This window comes from Cucumis sativus, chromosome 1 (genome assembly GCF_000004075.3).
Source record: "Cucumis sativus cultivar 9930 chromosome 1, Cucumber_9930_V3, whole genome shotgun sequence".
Lineage (NCBI taxonomy): Eukaryota > Viridiplantae > Streptophyta > Magnoliopsida > Cucurbitales > Cucurbitaceae > Cucumis > Cucumis sativus.
Window position 1 is genome coordinate 6,115,392 of NC_026655.2, and position 16,930 is coordinate 6,132,321.

General features: G+C 27.9%; 2 protein-coding genes across 2 annotated transcripts; both read right to left on the bottom strand.

Moving 5' to 3' along the window:
• Positions 1 to 2,361: 2,361 nt before the first annotated feature.
• On the bottom strand, positions 2,362 to 4,623 carry LOC101212917 (bidirectional sugar transporter N3). The gene is made up of 6 exons (XM_004153453.2): positions 4,457 to 4,623; positions 4,276 to 4,312; positions 3,930 to 4,140; positions 3,680 to 3,841; positions 3,386 to 3,505; positions 2,362 to 3,009 (listed from the first exon to the last, which is right to left on the bottom strand). The coding sequence occupies exons 1-6, from the start codon at positions 4,509 to 4,511 to the stop codon at positions 2,707 to 2,709; spliced, it is 888 nt and encodes a 295-aa protein (XP_004153501.1). The 5' UTR covers positions 4,512 to 4,623; the 3' UTR covers positions 2,362 to 2,706.
• Positions 4,624 to 12,027: 7,404 nt separating this feature from the next.
• On the bottom strand, positions 12,028 to 13,882 carry LOC101221861 (bidirectional sugar transporter SWEET12). The gene is made up of 6 exons (XM_004145098.3): positions 13,681 to 13,882; positions 13,535 to 13,571; positions 13,222 to 13,432; positions 12,962 to 13,123; positions 12,694 to 12,813; positions 12,028 to 12,585 (listed from the first exon to the last, which is right to left on the bottom strand). The coding sequence occupies exons 1-6, from the start codon at positions 13,730 to 13,732 to the stop codon at positions 12,292 to 12,294; spliced, it is 876 nt and encodes a 291-aa protein (XP_004145146.2). The 5' UTR covers positions 13,733 to 13,882; the 3' UTR covers positions 12,028 to 12,291.
• Between the last annotated feature and the right edge of the window lie 3,048 nt (positions 13,883 to 16,930).

Here is a 16,930-nt window from a genome sequence, read left to right on the forward strand (position 1 = left end):
TGATTAATACTAAATTTTTATAATTTATCCATGATAATAACTAAAATAGACCCGATATTTCCATTTATATTGATAAATGAGTAAAATATATAATTTCGTATAATTTTTTCAATGAAAGTTACAAAATGAAATTAATGCCAACGTGAGCTCAACTCTTTTATTGTTTACCTTCAAGTTGTACTAAACAAAGGTAACAACTTTTTTGCATTTTTCAAATTCGCACATTGGTTTTGTTTGGTGTCTACTTTTTTTTCATTTCGTCTAAACATATTTGAGTTCTTACTAAAATGTAAAAATGGCTTTTAAAAATTTATACTATGCTTGATATTAGCCATTTTGTTTTTGTTTTTAGATTTTGAAAATTAAATACAATTTGGGATGAGAGGATTTGAACGGAAACCTCTTGTCTTTAAGAACATATTCAGTTGATCTTCAAGTAAACAAAAACAAAGAAACCTATAAGGGTTTAGGTAAGGCAGTGATTATTAGATTTTACTCACCTTAACTTATCTATCTACTTATAATAAAGACTTTTTTTAATTGAGATACGTAGTAGTGATTCCGTTTAAAATGCATCTAACCATTGTTCTATATATAAAATTCATTTTACGTCTTCTTCTTTTGGCTTTTCATTCCCGGAAGGGTTGTGTTTGACAACCTTTTTGTGTTTTTATATATATATAACTTTACGAAGAATGGTTATAGAATTGTATTTAAGTTAATAAAAACATAATAAAAACACTTCGTTATTTTTTCAAACCTTATAAGTAAAGGATGTTTATGGCCTATCAACTCTATAAGTTGAACTCAAATAGCTCAACTCCACCAACTTTAATAGTCAAATAACATTGGTCGAAAAACTTCATCTAATACTTAATCTCTTTTTACACGTTTATCAAACAACTCCTAATTAACCCTAAAACTTCAATTTATTTTCCTTTTCTCACTCTTCTTGCAACCATTATTCTCTTCTTCTTTTTTTTTTTTAAATTTAAAACTTGAATCTTTTCTAATAATATTTCTTCCCATAACTTTAGCCTTTTCTCTTTAATTTAATTTAATTTTTTTGTCATTCTCTAACTTGTCTTTTCATCTCCCAAATTTTTCAAAAGTCATGTCTGCAGCTGTTTCGTTTGAAATTCGGTTGGGTCATATTTGTTTTCATTGCAAATTTAGAAAATTAATATAATATATACTTTTAATTGAAATATTCAAATCAATTTTAATGACCGTAAGTGGAAATTAAACTTTTTAAAGTATTAATAATGTGTTGTTATATTAATTAAAATGTCATTTTTTTCTCCTATATAAAATATACGTTATATTAATTAATATAACACACACCACAAAACATTTCGTTTTTATAATATTAATTTTTTCTTATTAAACAAAAAGATAAAGAAACTCTCTTAGGGTTCCCAATTTCTTCTCATCTCATCATTAATCTTCTGTGCAACTTTTGAAATAATAATAATACTAAATCTCTGTAACACAAACTACACTATCGTTACTTTATTGATAGCAATATTGTTGAGAAGATCAAGAGATGGCACAAATAACCACAGGATCATAAAGCTACCAAAACTACTTTTGAATTCGATAGTGTATGTTCATTTGTTATAATTCACACGTTTTTTTTCTTGAAAGATTGGTACTATAAGTCTCTTGTGTCATTGCCACATCCTTATAATCGATGAGCTATACTTGTCTTGGCCACATCTTTGGATCGAATAAAAGTAAAGTTGGATACCAACCGTTTAAGTATAATTTTTATTTTATTTTATCTATAGAATTCAAACTATTACTCTTTCGTTTTTTAAATTTAATTTCAAAGTTTTAAGGATTTTGTATCATCCTGTGAGCTCAACTTCTCATTTTTACCTATTGATGTTAAAACTTCAATCTATCAATTTAAAAGAATTAAGATGTGAACTTCTTTAATTAATTTGAAAGGTGATGATGAATAAGTGAAAACTAATTATAAGTACACTTAATTTGATCATTTGAAATTGGTTAATAGAAAATTAACCCAAAATACCAAAAGTTATAGCCTATGGGTAAAATCTTGAATGTTATGGTGCATAGAAACTAAATTCAAAATTAGATGATAAAAATGCAAAATCTTTAAACCTATTGCTAAACTAAACTCAAATTTTATGAGTTATAATTTAAAATTTAGGGATTCAACTGAAAAATATAATCAAAACACAAGCTACGGGAAGAATTTAATAGTAATAGTTCACTTAAAAGATTTTTACACATTTCATCCAAACATGATAGCTTAGCTAAAACGTTATTTATTAATATGATTTTTCTTTTACAACATTTGTAGCGAGAGAATTGAATTTCTGACTTTAAAACTAAAAAGAAAATCATATGCGGTCAATTGAGTTATGCTTATTTTGGTTACAAAAGTCTTACTTAGTTTCACATGAACCAAAATCACTTTTGGCTAATCTCTAGCTATTATACACGATTTACGTGGTAGCTTGAAGAGAATTTGACCAAATAGATACACCAGATCAAAATAAAAGACAAAACTTGAACAACGACAACAAAAATAGAGGAGTACATCAATGGAGAAAAAACAAGGATTTGATGAGAATATAGTTGTTTTAAGTAAAACAAGTGCAGCAATGAAGATTGAACCATCGATATGCTCATGACTGTTAAAGCTAAACTGAGTTCGTCTGGGAGAGAATATAGTTAAACATGATTAAGTTGATCTTTAACTTGGTGGTTTTGTTCCAAGTTGTTGATGGGATCTATTCCGTTCTTGGTTGTGGTTGTAACATCATCATCATCAACGGCGGCTCCAACAAGATTATTAGATGGCAGAGAAGAAGAATGCTGTTTTTGCTTGTCAGAATTTGTGGCTGCGCTAACGATTACAATATTATCAGTACTATGCTGTGGTAGTTGCATCTCCATTGCTGTTTCACGCTTCTTGTAGATTAAATACAATATCATTTGAGCTATCCCAAACATAAATCCCGGGATATTTGGAACCTGAGACAGACCATATATACAATCAAATTACAGATATAGTAATTATAATTATAACCCTAACTTTATCTCACCTCATTTAATATTAGGGTTTTGAGTACATCAACAAAAATGGAATGTTTTAGACATATGGGACACAACTCTTGAAAATTTTAGCTAGTGGTGGATTGTAATTGCTTGTACTTTTAGTATTTTTTTTTTTTAGTGTGGTTTATTTAATTAGTTTTTATACTTTCTAAATTTTTCTTTTAGGAAAGTTAAAAGTCTAGAAATCCAAATAAAGGCTAAAAATTACAAAGAGTAAAATTAAAATTATGATATTAATAAGCAAAGTAAGGGGGAAATGGTGTAAAAATGAGAGAGAGGATGGAAAGAATACCGCAATATAGATGTCTTTGAGAAATACACCGTAAAGAAGCCATGAGGTTGCACTAAGTGTGAGGAAAAACGACAAATAAAAGGGCATGAACTCCACGCTCTTTGTGCGAATCACCAATCTCTTTTATAAAGTAAGAACACATCACAATAAATAATAATAAGAAATAACAAAACAACAATTTACATAAAGGTTTAAAGAGAGAGAGACTATATATATATACATATATATAATTGAGAAATGATTGAAGAGATGTATATATGTAATAATGAAATGGAAAATTAATAATAAACTTACGATGATGGTAAGTGGAGCTGCAAAAACAGAGATAGAAAAGGCGACACAAATCCATCCAACAACCTTCACTCTATTAGATCCATGAACTAAGAAGTGAGTAACAAGTAGGATTATGCAAAACCCTCCAAAATTCAATAGAAGAACAAATCTCAACGTTGAAACCTGTCCATTATTTGTTCATCAAATTAATTAATAAAGAAAATTGAAATTTGTTAGAGACAATAAACTAACGATATAATTAATTAAGTACCCGAATTTGTTTAGGAGCAAAAACAATGAAGATGGCAAGGTAAATAGTCTCAATGAGACAACCAACTGAATTAATAGTAATAAGAAGGGTTTCATTAGGGTTGAATGAGGCATAGTATAACCACAACATTGCACTAAAAAGTGCTACCACATAAGGAATTGATTGAAACCCTTCTGTTGATTTCTTCTTATATATTCTCATAAATGTTGGCCTGCCATAATAAAACACATAACAATAACCTTTTAATTAATTACATCAATATATATATTGGCCTGCCACACACACACACACATATATATATATATAAAAGTACACTATACGAACGAATTAGATCATATATACTTACACAGGAGCCAAGAACACGATGAAGGAGATAATATTACCTAAATTTCAAAAGAAAAAGAAACACCAACCCACAAGGATAATCAAGTTTATATATTAGTTAGGATTAGAAATTAATAATATTGAATGAAGCATATACAAGGAATATATAGATATGAAGAAGAAAAATAGGTGGGCATACATACCTAGAAGGCCAAATGTAAAAGCAGCAGGGTTATGGGTATTGAAGGACAAAGCCATGTTGTGAAGAAGAAGGTAATAAAGAGAGAGTGTAAGGAAGAACTCTCTGTTGAAACCACAATCTTGTTTATTTATTTATTTATGTTGTTGTTTTGGATGTAATAACAAATGTAAGAGGGTGTCCCATATATATATAATGAATAAAGTGGATTGGGATTTTGTTACTGTTGTACCCATCAAATTATATATATATATATGTAAAGAATAGTGACCATGTGTATTAATATGAACTTTTAATATTGTTTGTTAGAGAATTGGCCTTAAGAAAAGAAAAATGAACCCCACACGTTTGAACTGGAAGATCAAATTAGGTAGATCAGGGTGCTCTGATATCAAATTTACTATCACATGTTAAGTTATTCATTTTGTTGTGACACAAACTTTTAGAACCATATATGAAATTTGTATGTATAATTAATGCAGACCGTAGTAGTAGTATAACTTTTTCTATCTCCCTTTTCTCAATTTCCTTTTTGCTTTAGTTTGGAAAGGAGAGAAAGAATAGAAGTAGCAGGTTGAGCAACCCCAAGAGGACACCAGTACAACAAAATTCTTGCAATCTTCCATTCTAAAACAAAAAAAAAGCTAATTCACAAAAGTGAATCTTAGGTTGATTTGAAAATTTAAACATTTTTGGAACATTATAAAAGTTTAAATGAATAAATATATATTTTATGATTTTTGCTTATTATTTATATTAGTGATATTTTGATTTTTCTTTTTCATGAAATTGTGTATTTGAAACGTCCCATACCCAGGATTCAGAATTCGGATCCTCGACATTCTCTTGCGACCTGACAACATCATTCTTTCATGTGTCCTAAAGGTTTACAAACCAAAACGAGTCCTTCTAGAATGTGTTTTGTCCCCACTCACATGCATCCTAGAAAAATTTTCAAGAGGTCACCTAATATCAAATTGTTTCTATGATCGAACCACCGAAAAAGATGGTGCACCTTGTTGGTGTAGGTAGTAACTTTTAAGTTTACAAGTCTTTTTTAACCTCACTTTTCATGTTCTCAAGATCTCTCATTCAGATGTAATATCGGTTTATTCATGTCTCCCTCCTAAATTCGGGGTGTTACGGTATCAATAGAAATATCAACATGTGAACGAATGTTTAGTATGTATTATAACAAAATCACTCACTAGATCGATATTTAGCAAATTGTGTTATACACAACTTGGTCGATGCATCAAGTATTTTCTCTTGTTTTATTTTCATTCGATTTTCTTCTTTACAAAGAGAAGAAAAGAGTCCGTGAAAATGCATCAACATATCTCAAGCAAACTTCAACCCTATAATTTCTAGGATATACACAAATATAAAATTTTGTTGATATGCTATATATATACATACTATTTTTTTCTTTCTATTTAAAGGAAAATTATAGGCAAAAAGAAATTAGTGGGGGAAGAGAAATGAGTAAAGGTACCTTTTTAAAATATTAATGTACTCATGAAAAATAGGAAATAGGTTTAATTTCGTGAAAATAGATAAATATATAAAATAAATCTTATTCTAAAAGTTATAAAATTGAGAACAAAAATACTAATTATATTGAAAATTATTGTCTATGATTTTTTTCTAAATTTTTTATTTTCTTCTTTGACAAAGCTAACACAATGTAAAACAATATATACTCTATTGTATAGGAATTGCTCCAATCCCATGAAGTTATTCTGTGTGAAAGGATATGGTTCTTTTCATATACTCATTAAATAAAAATAATTATAGCATAGGGTTCTTTTTACCTTTTATTATTCTTTCTAAAAGTAATAATCATCATTGTATTTTCTTAATAAATTTCCTTTAATTTCTTCCACTTACTTACCTACATCTAATCCTACCTTTTTGTTGCTAACAATTTCCTTTTCCCACACATTATTTTCTAATTTCAATTTCACTAAGTGGGTTTATATTCGGTTATCTAACCATGAACAATAAGATGCTTCCAAATTATGTGATGAAAATGTATATTCATGTACAACTAATCATCCTCCACTTTTCTAATAGTTTTCTGTATCAGATTAATTTATATGTATATCAATTAAAGTGATAGTCGTTAATATAACTATTTTTCTTAAAACAATTAAGTATATAATAATATTTTTAAAAATTATAAATATAACAAAATCTGTCAAAATCTACCGACGATAGAAATTCATTGTTGATCATAAACCACGTTGCAAATTTTGGCTTACCACTGATAAATCATAAGAGTCTATCAACAATAGAAGTCTATTATTTATAAATCATAAGAGTCTTATAGTGATAGAAGAACATAATTCATCAATTTTACTATATTTATAGTTTTTTTTTATTATATACTATGATTACTCTTAATCAAAGTTGCAAATATATACTTACTTATGGGTATTTGGGCGGCCCATTCAATGATTGTTGGGGGTGACCATCTTGTCATTCACTAGTGAACCATAGCCTATAAGAAAAAATAAATGTGATTGGACATGCAAGAAGGGACCAAAAGCCTTTATTTGTGGGCTAGTCCATTATTCTTATTTCATGCACTTATCCCAATAACACATATTGGATATATATATTATATACTGATCTCAAATAAAATTTCTATGTGAAACATAATTAGGATTAGGACCTAATTGGGATTAGCTTATCATAATCTTTGATCTTATAAAGAACATCCAAAGTTTCAAAGAAGAAATTGACGCCGTCTAGTACTTAAACAGTGATCCAGAATAAAACCATACCCTGAGGTAAACAAATACAAGATACATGATAGTACATATAAATTAGATTTGTGAGAAAATTCTCTCTTTTTCTTTTATTATTATAAGAGTGATTACAAGAATTACTTATCAACCTTGAGATGGTCAATATAATGTTATTATGAATTACAAGTAGGTTGGCATGTCAACTTCAAAATATAACGTTTCTGCTCCTTAAACAAAATTCCCTTTTGATCTTCTCCTTCTTTCTTCTTTCATTCCCACATTTCCATATTATTTTCTTCCACTCTAAACCAAAAATAATGTAAAATAGATTGAAAAGAAACTAAATGATCTATTGATGCCACAAAATTGCCTGTTGAGACTCCAGTCACAAATTAAACTTAAAACTTGTAAGGTTATGTGTAATTTAATCTTACTGTTGAGCTTATGGTTAACAATGGTTGTTCCAGATTTTTAAAATAACCAAAGATGACACTCTACCATTGTCAAAATGTACTAACAGAGTACTTGTTATCTAAATAAATCTCAAAATCCATAATTTTTAAGACTAAGAATCTAAGAGAAATAGACTTAAAGAGAGTGTGGACCATACACGTGGAGTTAACAATTGGATCCTCCTTAAAGATGAATTTTAATTATGTCTGCTATCTTAGCTGCATCTCTTCACTTATGCTTCCTTCCACAAATTTTATCATAATATATCTCTTCTTTTTAATCTTCTCCTTTTCTTTTTCTTCCAATAATCTAGTGTTTTCTTATGATCTTTTCATTCTTTTTAATCATACAATCTTTTTTATTTTGAAACACTACAAGAGGAAATTCGATATTTAATGGAAAATTTTCACCCACCTGCGATTATGCAATCGTCACTAAAGTTTAACTATTAGTAACATTTAAAGGGGGTGTCACCAAAAGGATAATAAAGTTTTTAAAACATAAAGCAATTCAGGATGAATCATATCATTATCATTAACATTGAATAATTGAGATTTAATTAAGATTTTAGGTTGGAAAATTATTGTGTTTAGTGTATTGAGCAAAAGAATAAAATGTGGTTGGAATTAGGGGGTTGTGTGTCCTTTTATTAAGTGTGTGGTGCTAAAAAATATTCCCACTGTTCCAACTTAGGGTTATTGCCGACGGCCATTGATGAGGTCCCACTGCATGCCCACAAAATATGTATTCAATCTTTTATTGTTTTAATTAGATTTTGTTTTTCGTCTGAATTCTACATTGTTAAAGAATTATATTTGGAGAATAAATTAATGCAAATCTTGGTGGGGCTTTAGCTATAACTTTAATAAGTAAATATTATAATAATGCTGATGAGCTTATGTGACATAATATTGATTACAATTGTAATAAGAATAGGGTGCATCTGGTAAGTTTTGTAGTAATCTGAATAATAATATTAAGTAAATTTGAATATTCTCTCTCTATCTGAAAATTAGAAAGATGCAAGTTAGCCACCTTTGTAGTAATCTCTGGTCGAATAATTTTTTTAGTAGTTACAATTAAGAAGATTAATTTTGGGGATGAAGGATGAAGAAGTGTGCTAGATTTAAGTGTGATTTTCGTATAATTTCGTATTGATATTTGGTTTAAAAAATCTAAACTATCGGTGCATCTCCTAATCTCACCAATTCTTATACTTTCTTTAAAAAAAAAAGAAAGGAAAGGCAAATTTTTGAGCTGATTCTTAATCAACCACTCTATACCCAGAATCACTTTTATCTTCAAAGAAAACGTACTTTTTGAAAATGACAAGAGTAATTTTAATTGTGGTAAAGAAAGATATAGATTGTTGAAGGGTGATGGATGAATGGAGCATATGAGGAAGGAGGTATGGGGGTTAAGTGAAGTGCACGTAATAGGCTAAGAGCCAAACAATTTTCTTTATGAAACCAAAAAAGCAAATTCATCGTACCAAATCAAAAGGAAATTAATCTTTATGTGTGTCTCTGCCTAAAACAGAGCCAAATAATATCATTTGCTTCAACGAAGAAAAACCATAGTGCTGAAAAAAGAGATTAGTCAGTGTGTGACATCAATGGATATAAAGAACCCTTATTTTTATCTTTGCATTATCGGATCATTACATATTATTTTAAATTATTGTATGGTTTAAGATGTGATCAACCTACTCAAATTCCTACGGATTATAACCTGATTTGCTTCACTTTTTTTGGATTATTCTATACCAATCCCACTTGTTTATCTCTCTAATTTCTATTATCCTTCTTGCTTCTTAAATTTTATCTTCTTTCTGCCTAAATTTTAAAATTATAATATATATATTGTTTGTTTGTTTATCTTTGTTTCTTTTCCTTTTTGATTCAAATCCATCTAGTTCTCTCCAACCTAAACACAGTGACACAATACAAAAACATGAAGTTTAATATAAAGACACTAAGTATTTTTTAACTCGTCTTTCCAAAATACCCTCTCTTCAAATTTCTACTTTAATTGGATTTTAAATTTTCTTTTTTTGGACAAAACGTTTCGTTGAATTTTATATACTTTGATATCAGGTTAGATAAGATGAGATTTTTCTTTTTATATAATTAACCATCTAAAAAATCTGGGTTAAATTTAATTCTCATTATTAAATAAGCATGTGTGTGCATGTATATATTTAATCTTGAGAGGGTTGTAATTTGGTTGCTTAGCGTTTTCTGTTTTTATTTTATAAAATTTTAAAATATGGATTTCCAATATTCTTATTTGTTGACACCTTTATCTTTGTTTCTCATAGTCTCTCTCCCAATTACTTCATTTAATTAATCCATTTTCTCTAAATTTCCCTCTTTTTTTCACTACATAATAACTTTTTTTCCTTTTGAAGCATTCCACTATACACACAACTTTTTATTTCTTCCAACATAAATATTTCTCTATGTAATTTTCTTTTTCTGTTTAATCTCTTTTTTCTCCTTCTTTGTATCTACAAATTGTGTAGTCAAAGTCAAAAGTAGAAGTGGAACTTTTTGAAGTATTAGTAATTATTATAAATTTCAGGTTTAATTGAAATAATCGAACTCTAGAATGATATTAAAGATTTGGGAGGATTAATTTGAGGGTACAACAAACGTGTTATATAACATTTTGTGACTTTTTATTTTTAGTTAACTCTCTCACATGAAAACGAGTTGCTTGGGTATGCACTTATTCACAAAAGTTTGAACTTTTATATGTATGTATGTTTACCAAAAATTTAGGTAGCCTAAATTTTGTTTTCTCACTCTAATATTTAATCATTTACACAAAAGCAATTTAATAAAGTTGAGGGTAGGCAGGCTTTTGAATTGATCTGACGGCGGATTCATACACACACATATATATATGGGTGATTATGGTGTCTATTAACTAATTAATTAGGTGTTCTCATAAGCTAAAGTACCAATATAAATATGCTTTAATTTTATATATGTGCCCATATCTGCATGTACATATAATAATCTTAGTGCTGTAATAATTAACGATTGGATCTTCATTTTCTGATTTACATAAGAGTAAATTTTGCTAAAAGCATGAAGGTATATATCAACAGGAATTTTCACATATATCAAACTATTTACAAAAATAACAACAAAAAAAAAAAAATGGTAGACTTGTATCGAATTCTATCAATAATAGTATTAACGATAGGTTTCTATCAATTTCTTTCAAGTTCTATAAGTTTCTCTCCCTAATAAACTTTTATATATGTCTATCAATTATAGACTTTTATTTTTTTGAAAATGATATATGGATAAGTAGGTGCACACATCTTCACTAGGATATAGTGATAGACTTGTATTAGCAGTTTATATATTAGTAATAGATGTTGATAAACTTCTCTTAATGTCTATATACGTTGTTGAGGAGTTGTATAAGAAATTTGTTATAACTTATAAATAGTTTGGCTCATTTTTCTATATATATACACCTTCTAAATATTCAAAACCATCTTCTCCCTACCACACAAATTAAACCACAAGGTTATAAAGCTACTCAAACCACTTTAATTAGAATTGAATAGTTTGGGTGGTTTTTTTATTTTTTGGAATTTATATCTAGCTCTTTTTGGGACATCATTCTATACTTCTCTGGTTTTATGGTATATATATCGAAAGTGGTGATAATGAGAGTACTAGAAGGTGCTCACCTAGTGAGAATGCGCTGGTGCATCGGCTGACACAACAACATGTGTATCTTTCTCTAAAAAAAGAATAATGGTTTAGCTTTTAAAGTGCTTGGGTTTGGAAATAAATCATTTCGAAAAAACTTTAAAGACTCAAACAAATAGTTTTCGAAACAATATTTAATTTAAAATTTATTTTAAACGGAATTATATTCTATAAAAGGAGAAAAAAAAAACTTGTTTGAAAAACACTTCTTTCCTTACCCAATTCAAACAATTCTAAAAACGAAAAGTGACATTTGTGTGAATTTTCGTATTTTTATAGTTCTACACATGGAAAAAATTAACACATTTTTAGAAAGGTAACACTAAATTATACATATTGTAAAGCGTCACTGCCTTATGAATTTTATCTTTTAACACCCAAACATTGTTATATACAACTCTACGTAATTGTTTAAAATTAATCATATAATAATAGTTTAAATATTTTCTTCTGATAACAAATTCATTGATAAATTTCCTATAAAAGAAATTGACTAATTAAATTCAGGCACTCAATTATTTTATAATAAAAGTAAATCGTAAGAAAAAAGCCAACAATACTTTATTGATAAAATTTACTATAAAAGTGTAATCAGTGCATAACTAAATAAAATTAAGAAAAGCTACAACATGATCTAGAACCAAAGTCCTTGTACTTTTATCCATCAAAATACGATTGATTCAAATAATTATTAATTACATGAGAGCAAAATAAAAACTATATACTTTAGTTATGCACGTACCATAGTCACTAATCTCAAGCTATTATAACATTATTACATGGTAGCTTAGAGAAAAGTTGGGCAAGTACATAAACCAAAACACCAAAATTTAAAGCATTACAAAACGTACAAACATGAAGAGAGCCAAAGAGATTTAGTTAGAAGAGAACATATATAGTTAAACATGATTAAGGTGATCTGTAATTTGGTGGCTGACTTCCAAGGTTTTGTGGTTATGTTTGTCGTTATCGTTGTTGTTGTTGCCGTTGCTGAGTTCGATTTCTTCAATATTGGTCTTTATTATTACCTCAATTGCTTCAACAGAAGAGTCTTGTTTTTGTTTCATTACAATATCCACTGTTGTTTGTTCTGGTAGCTTCATTTCCTTTGCTATGGCTATCTCATACTTTCTGTAAATCAAATATAGGATCATCTGTGCTACTCCAAATATAAATCCCAATACATTTGGAAGCTGTGAAACACATAATCAAAATTATTATTAAATGCAATATATTTTAGTATATTCATAGTTTAAAGAAAAGAGAAAATTGGTTTGAGAAATTGAAGTAACAATTAATACCGCAACATAGATGTCTTTGAGAAATACGCCGTAAAGAAGCCATGTAATTGCGCTAAGTGTGAGGAAAAACGATAATGAAAAGGGCATGAACTCCACGCTCTTTGTGCGAATCACCAATCTCTTTTATAATGCAAAAAAACACATCAATAAAAATATAACAAAACAATAAATTAACATAAAAGTTATTCTTTAAAAAGGGACAATATAATAAAAAAAATCAAGTACAGTCTAGAATGTATCTAACCATTATCTTAAATTCAATACTAACCATGATCGTAAGCGGAGCGGCAAAGACAGAGACGGAAAAGGCAACACAAATCCATCCAACAACCTTCACTTGATTAGAGCCATGAACTAAGAAGTGAGTAACAAGTAGAATTATGCAAAACCCTCCAAAGTTCAGTAGAAGAACAAATCTCAACGTTGAAACCTGTCCATTATATATTTGTTCATCAAATTAGTTAATAATTAATGAAATTAATTAGAGATGATTAAGCTAAGTAATGATATAGTTAATTAATCAAGTACCCGAATTTGTTTAGGAGCAAAAACAATGAAGATGGCAATGTAAAGAGTCTCAATGAGACAGCCAACAGAATTGATAGTAATGAGAAGGGTTTCATTAGAATTGAAGGAAGCATAATATAACCACAACATTGCACTAAAGAGTGCCACCACATATGGAACTGATTGAAACCCTTCTGTTGATTTCTTCTTACATATTCTCATAAATGTTGGCCTGCCATAATAAAACACATAACAACAACCTTTTAATTAATTACATTCAATATATATATATAAGTAGAATAATATGAACAAATTAAATCATATATATACTTACACAGGAGCCAAGAACACAATGAAGGAGATAATGTTACCTAAAAATAAGAATCAATTAGAAAATTACAATATATATATACATAGATGGAAAATATGAAGATTAATATACATATAAATGAAAGGAAATAAGAAAAAAGAGTTAGTTACCAAGAAGACCAAATGCAAAAACTCCAGGGTGATGAGTATCGAATAAAGCCATCACTTTCTGAACTTGTGGTGTTTGAGAGATTTATTGTATGATTGGAATGAAAGAGAAAGGTTTTGGAGAGGGGACCGTCGTAAAAAGGATCTAAACCTTATTATTATTTTCTTTTGTTTATAAATTTCTTTTTTGGTTTGTAATAACAAATGTCAGAAGCTACCTTATTTATAAGGCTCAACATTTGTCACTGTTGCCATCAAATCATATTATACAAATTGAATCCCAATAATTAATATGTGATGAATGAAGCTTCTTAGTATTATTATTATTAAGACAAAAGTGAAAGCCACGTATGAATATTATATGAATTGAGGAAGAATTACGTACGTTACATAACCAACACAACTCAGCCACCTCTGCCCGCCTTCTCTTCACGTGACTTACTTCTTTTCCATTTCCCTTTTTTGCTTATTTTCTGCCATTTCTCTTCTACATATTTTCCCATAAATACTTAGTGTGCAATGTACATGCATCTATTTTCTTCTTTCCAATTATTAAACCCTTAAATTATCACTTCAAACTTTCAAATTCTTACCCTTTTAATTAAGTTTTGAATTTAATTTTACTTTCTTTTCATAATTCTTTTTTAAAAAATTGTTTTATTTTTAATATCAAAATATGTATTATAATTTTAGTCTTAATTTGTCATTAACTATTCACTTTTAGTAATTGGACGTTAATGTATTGACTAGTTTTAATTAGTTATCATGTGGAATTTTAAATTTCATTTTAATAACTATGATTAGAAACGAGTAAATATAGGAAGAAAAATCAAACTATTCAGGAATATGGAAAAATCAAATTCTTTACTGTGTATTTTTTTTTTTCTGTGTATATGTGAAAATAGTTTTTTATTCATAATAATTAATGAAGAAATTTTAATTAACTATAATTATTTTAAATTAATTAATTAACATAGGCAAAAATTAATATTTAATAAAAATTTAAGAGGTTAAAAATGCAAATTTTGAAACGAAAAGATTAAATTAAAACAAAAAATTTAAATCGCAAGGTAATTAAATTGAAACATAAAACTTTAAAATTAAATTGAAATCAAATTCAAAACATTCATTAAATCTATAAAGTATATTAAAACTTATCGAAAAAAAAATAGGGTGCAAATCCCATTTGAGGATTTTGTTCGTTAGTTAATTAGTAGAACCTACTAATGCCTTCTAATATTTTAGATAATTCAGTTAGCCTAACTCAAAAACAATTGACATGATCTACGATCTATGATCTATGATGTTCGATCCCCTTCTCGCAAGTATGGGTGTCCTAAAAGAAGTATTTTAAATATTTCCTAATATCCACCCATTACTTTTATTTTATAGAATAATAATAATAATAATAAATTTACCCCAAACTTCAAAAAAAAACTTTCAAATTTTTTTCTATAAAGAAAAAAGGATAGAATTTGTTAACAAAAACCTATACAATATTAAACAATTATTTTATTAAGAATTTTTTATACATGGGCACACCACCTACTTTTGAATTATTGTTCTTTTTTTCTTTTCGAAATGAATGGATGAAATCTTCCTACTAGACAACTTAGATTATTTCACTTATCAAGCAACGACAAAATGTATCATGTTCAAATTTAATGAACAATAGTATATAATTCATCAATTTTCATTAGCAAAAGTGTAACAATTTTTGCATGAGACATGGTTGGGAATTTAGATTTAAAATATAGAGAACCAAGTTGATAATTATCTAAAACATATTAATAAAGTAATGATTGAGAGTAAATGATATATATATCTAATTAAATGATTCTTTCTTCTTCTTTTATAAACAAACCTTCCCCAATTATAAACCCCTCCTTGTAATAGAAAGTTTGAATCCTTTACAATTACATCCTTCTTAAATAAACCCATGCATAATTCAAATCCAATTAAAATATAAAAATCGAAACATTACTGATAATGGAATTTAATTAATAATCGTCATGATTATTAGTATTAAATAGCGTAAGCTTGTACGGTGTGGTGTCTAATTAAATGAATTTATGGAATGAGAATTTAATAAGTAAAAGTGTTAGATATTTTAGTTTACCAACAAATCAAAAGGAAGCAGGTAATTCATCATCTTTAAAACGTTTTGCAACTTTACTTTTACATCTTAACCTAAGAAGACATCTGTAATATGATTAATATTAGAATTATTGTTATTATTGTTTTAAAGCTCTTAATTAGCACTATTGATTTTAGAATGATTTTGGTATTTCAATTCTTTATAATTTAATTTTGTTATTGCGTTCTATCTAGGCCAAGCTTTTTGACCTTCCATACGTGAACAAAGGGACCCAATACTTTATGTACAAGTGGCACCATGTTCATCCAAAAACAATGAAATTAAAATAATTATTTTCCACTCAAATTTTTAATTGTTATAATATAATTTATATAAATATCTCTAAAAAAAAAATTGACTCCATATAATTGGAAAATGTTAATAATAATGCTGCAAAAGTGACAAAAATAAAATGAAGAAGTGGGGTTTTTGGTGGGGAGTTTGGATTTTAGGGGATAGGGTGAGGTGGGGAAAAAATAAATATAAGTTTATAGAAACCCAGATGATAAGATTTGTCAAGTAGTGTAGTTTTTATTTTTTTCCTTCTTTGGCTAATGATAAGATTAGCTTAATATATATATGGCCATATGATATCTTCCATGATTAGTGGAATTCTTAAATATATCTTAATCAAATTAACCATCTTGGGGTTGCTTTCAAATTTTTAATAACGAAAAGTAGTGTTTAGTAATTCAAATTTGTTATTTGTACCAAGTAAGTTTTTTTAATTTTTAGAAACTCTAACATGTTATTTACTGTAAATTAAAGAATTAGAAGTTTATAGAATCTTTTTAAACACATTAATGAGTTAATTAAGAGACTGCCAACTTCTTCATCTGATCTATTTTGTATATTGAAGTCTAAAGACAAATGAGTTGCTTCCAAAGCTCAAGTGTGATGCTCCCTTAGTTTATTCTCAATTTTAATTCTTGCCCTTCTTTGTATATGAAAATTTCAGAAACACTATTCATCATATTTTTTCGTTCGGTGCTTTTATTAGGTATTAGAGGAATTGATCTTGATTTATCTCTTTCTTGGTTGTTCGTGCTAGAATTGCATCATTTTGTGAAGAAATTTGGTCGGTTAATTGTAAATATAAAAATAAAAAGATTTTTT

Coding starts and splice junctions, on each gene's coding strand:
- LOC101212917 (XM_004153453.2), bottom strand. CDS start 4,511: ATGGCTTTGTCCTTCAATACCCATAACCCTGCTGCTTTTACATTTGGC. Junction 3,506..3,679: donor CAGCTCCACTTACCATCATC/GTAAGTTTATTA, acceptor ACTTTATAAAAG/AGATTGGTGATTCGCACAAA. Junction 3,010..3,385: donor TCAAAGACATCTATATTGCG/GTATTCTTTCCA, acceptor GGTCTGTCTCAG/GTTCCAAATATCCCGGGATT.
- LOC101221861 (XM_004145098.3), bottom strand. CDS start 13,732: ATGGCTTTATTCGATACTCATCACCCTGGAGTTTTTGCATTTGGTCTT. Junction 12,814..12,961: donor CCGCTCCGCTTACGATCATG/GTTAGTATTGAA, acceptor GCATTATAAAAG/AGATTGGTGATTCGCACAAA. Junction 12,586..12,693: donor TCAAAGACATCTATGTTGCG/GTATTAATTGTT, acceptor TGTGTTTCACAG/CTTCCAAATGTATTGGGATT.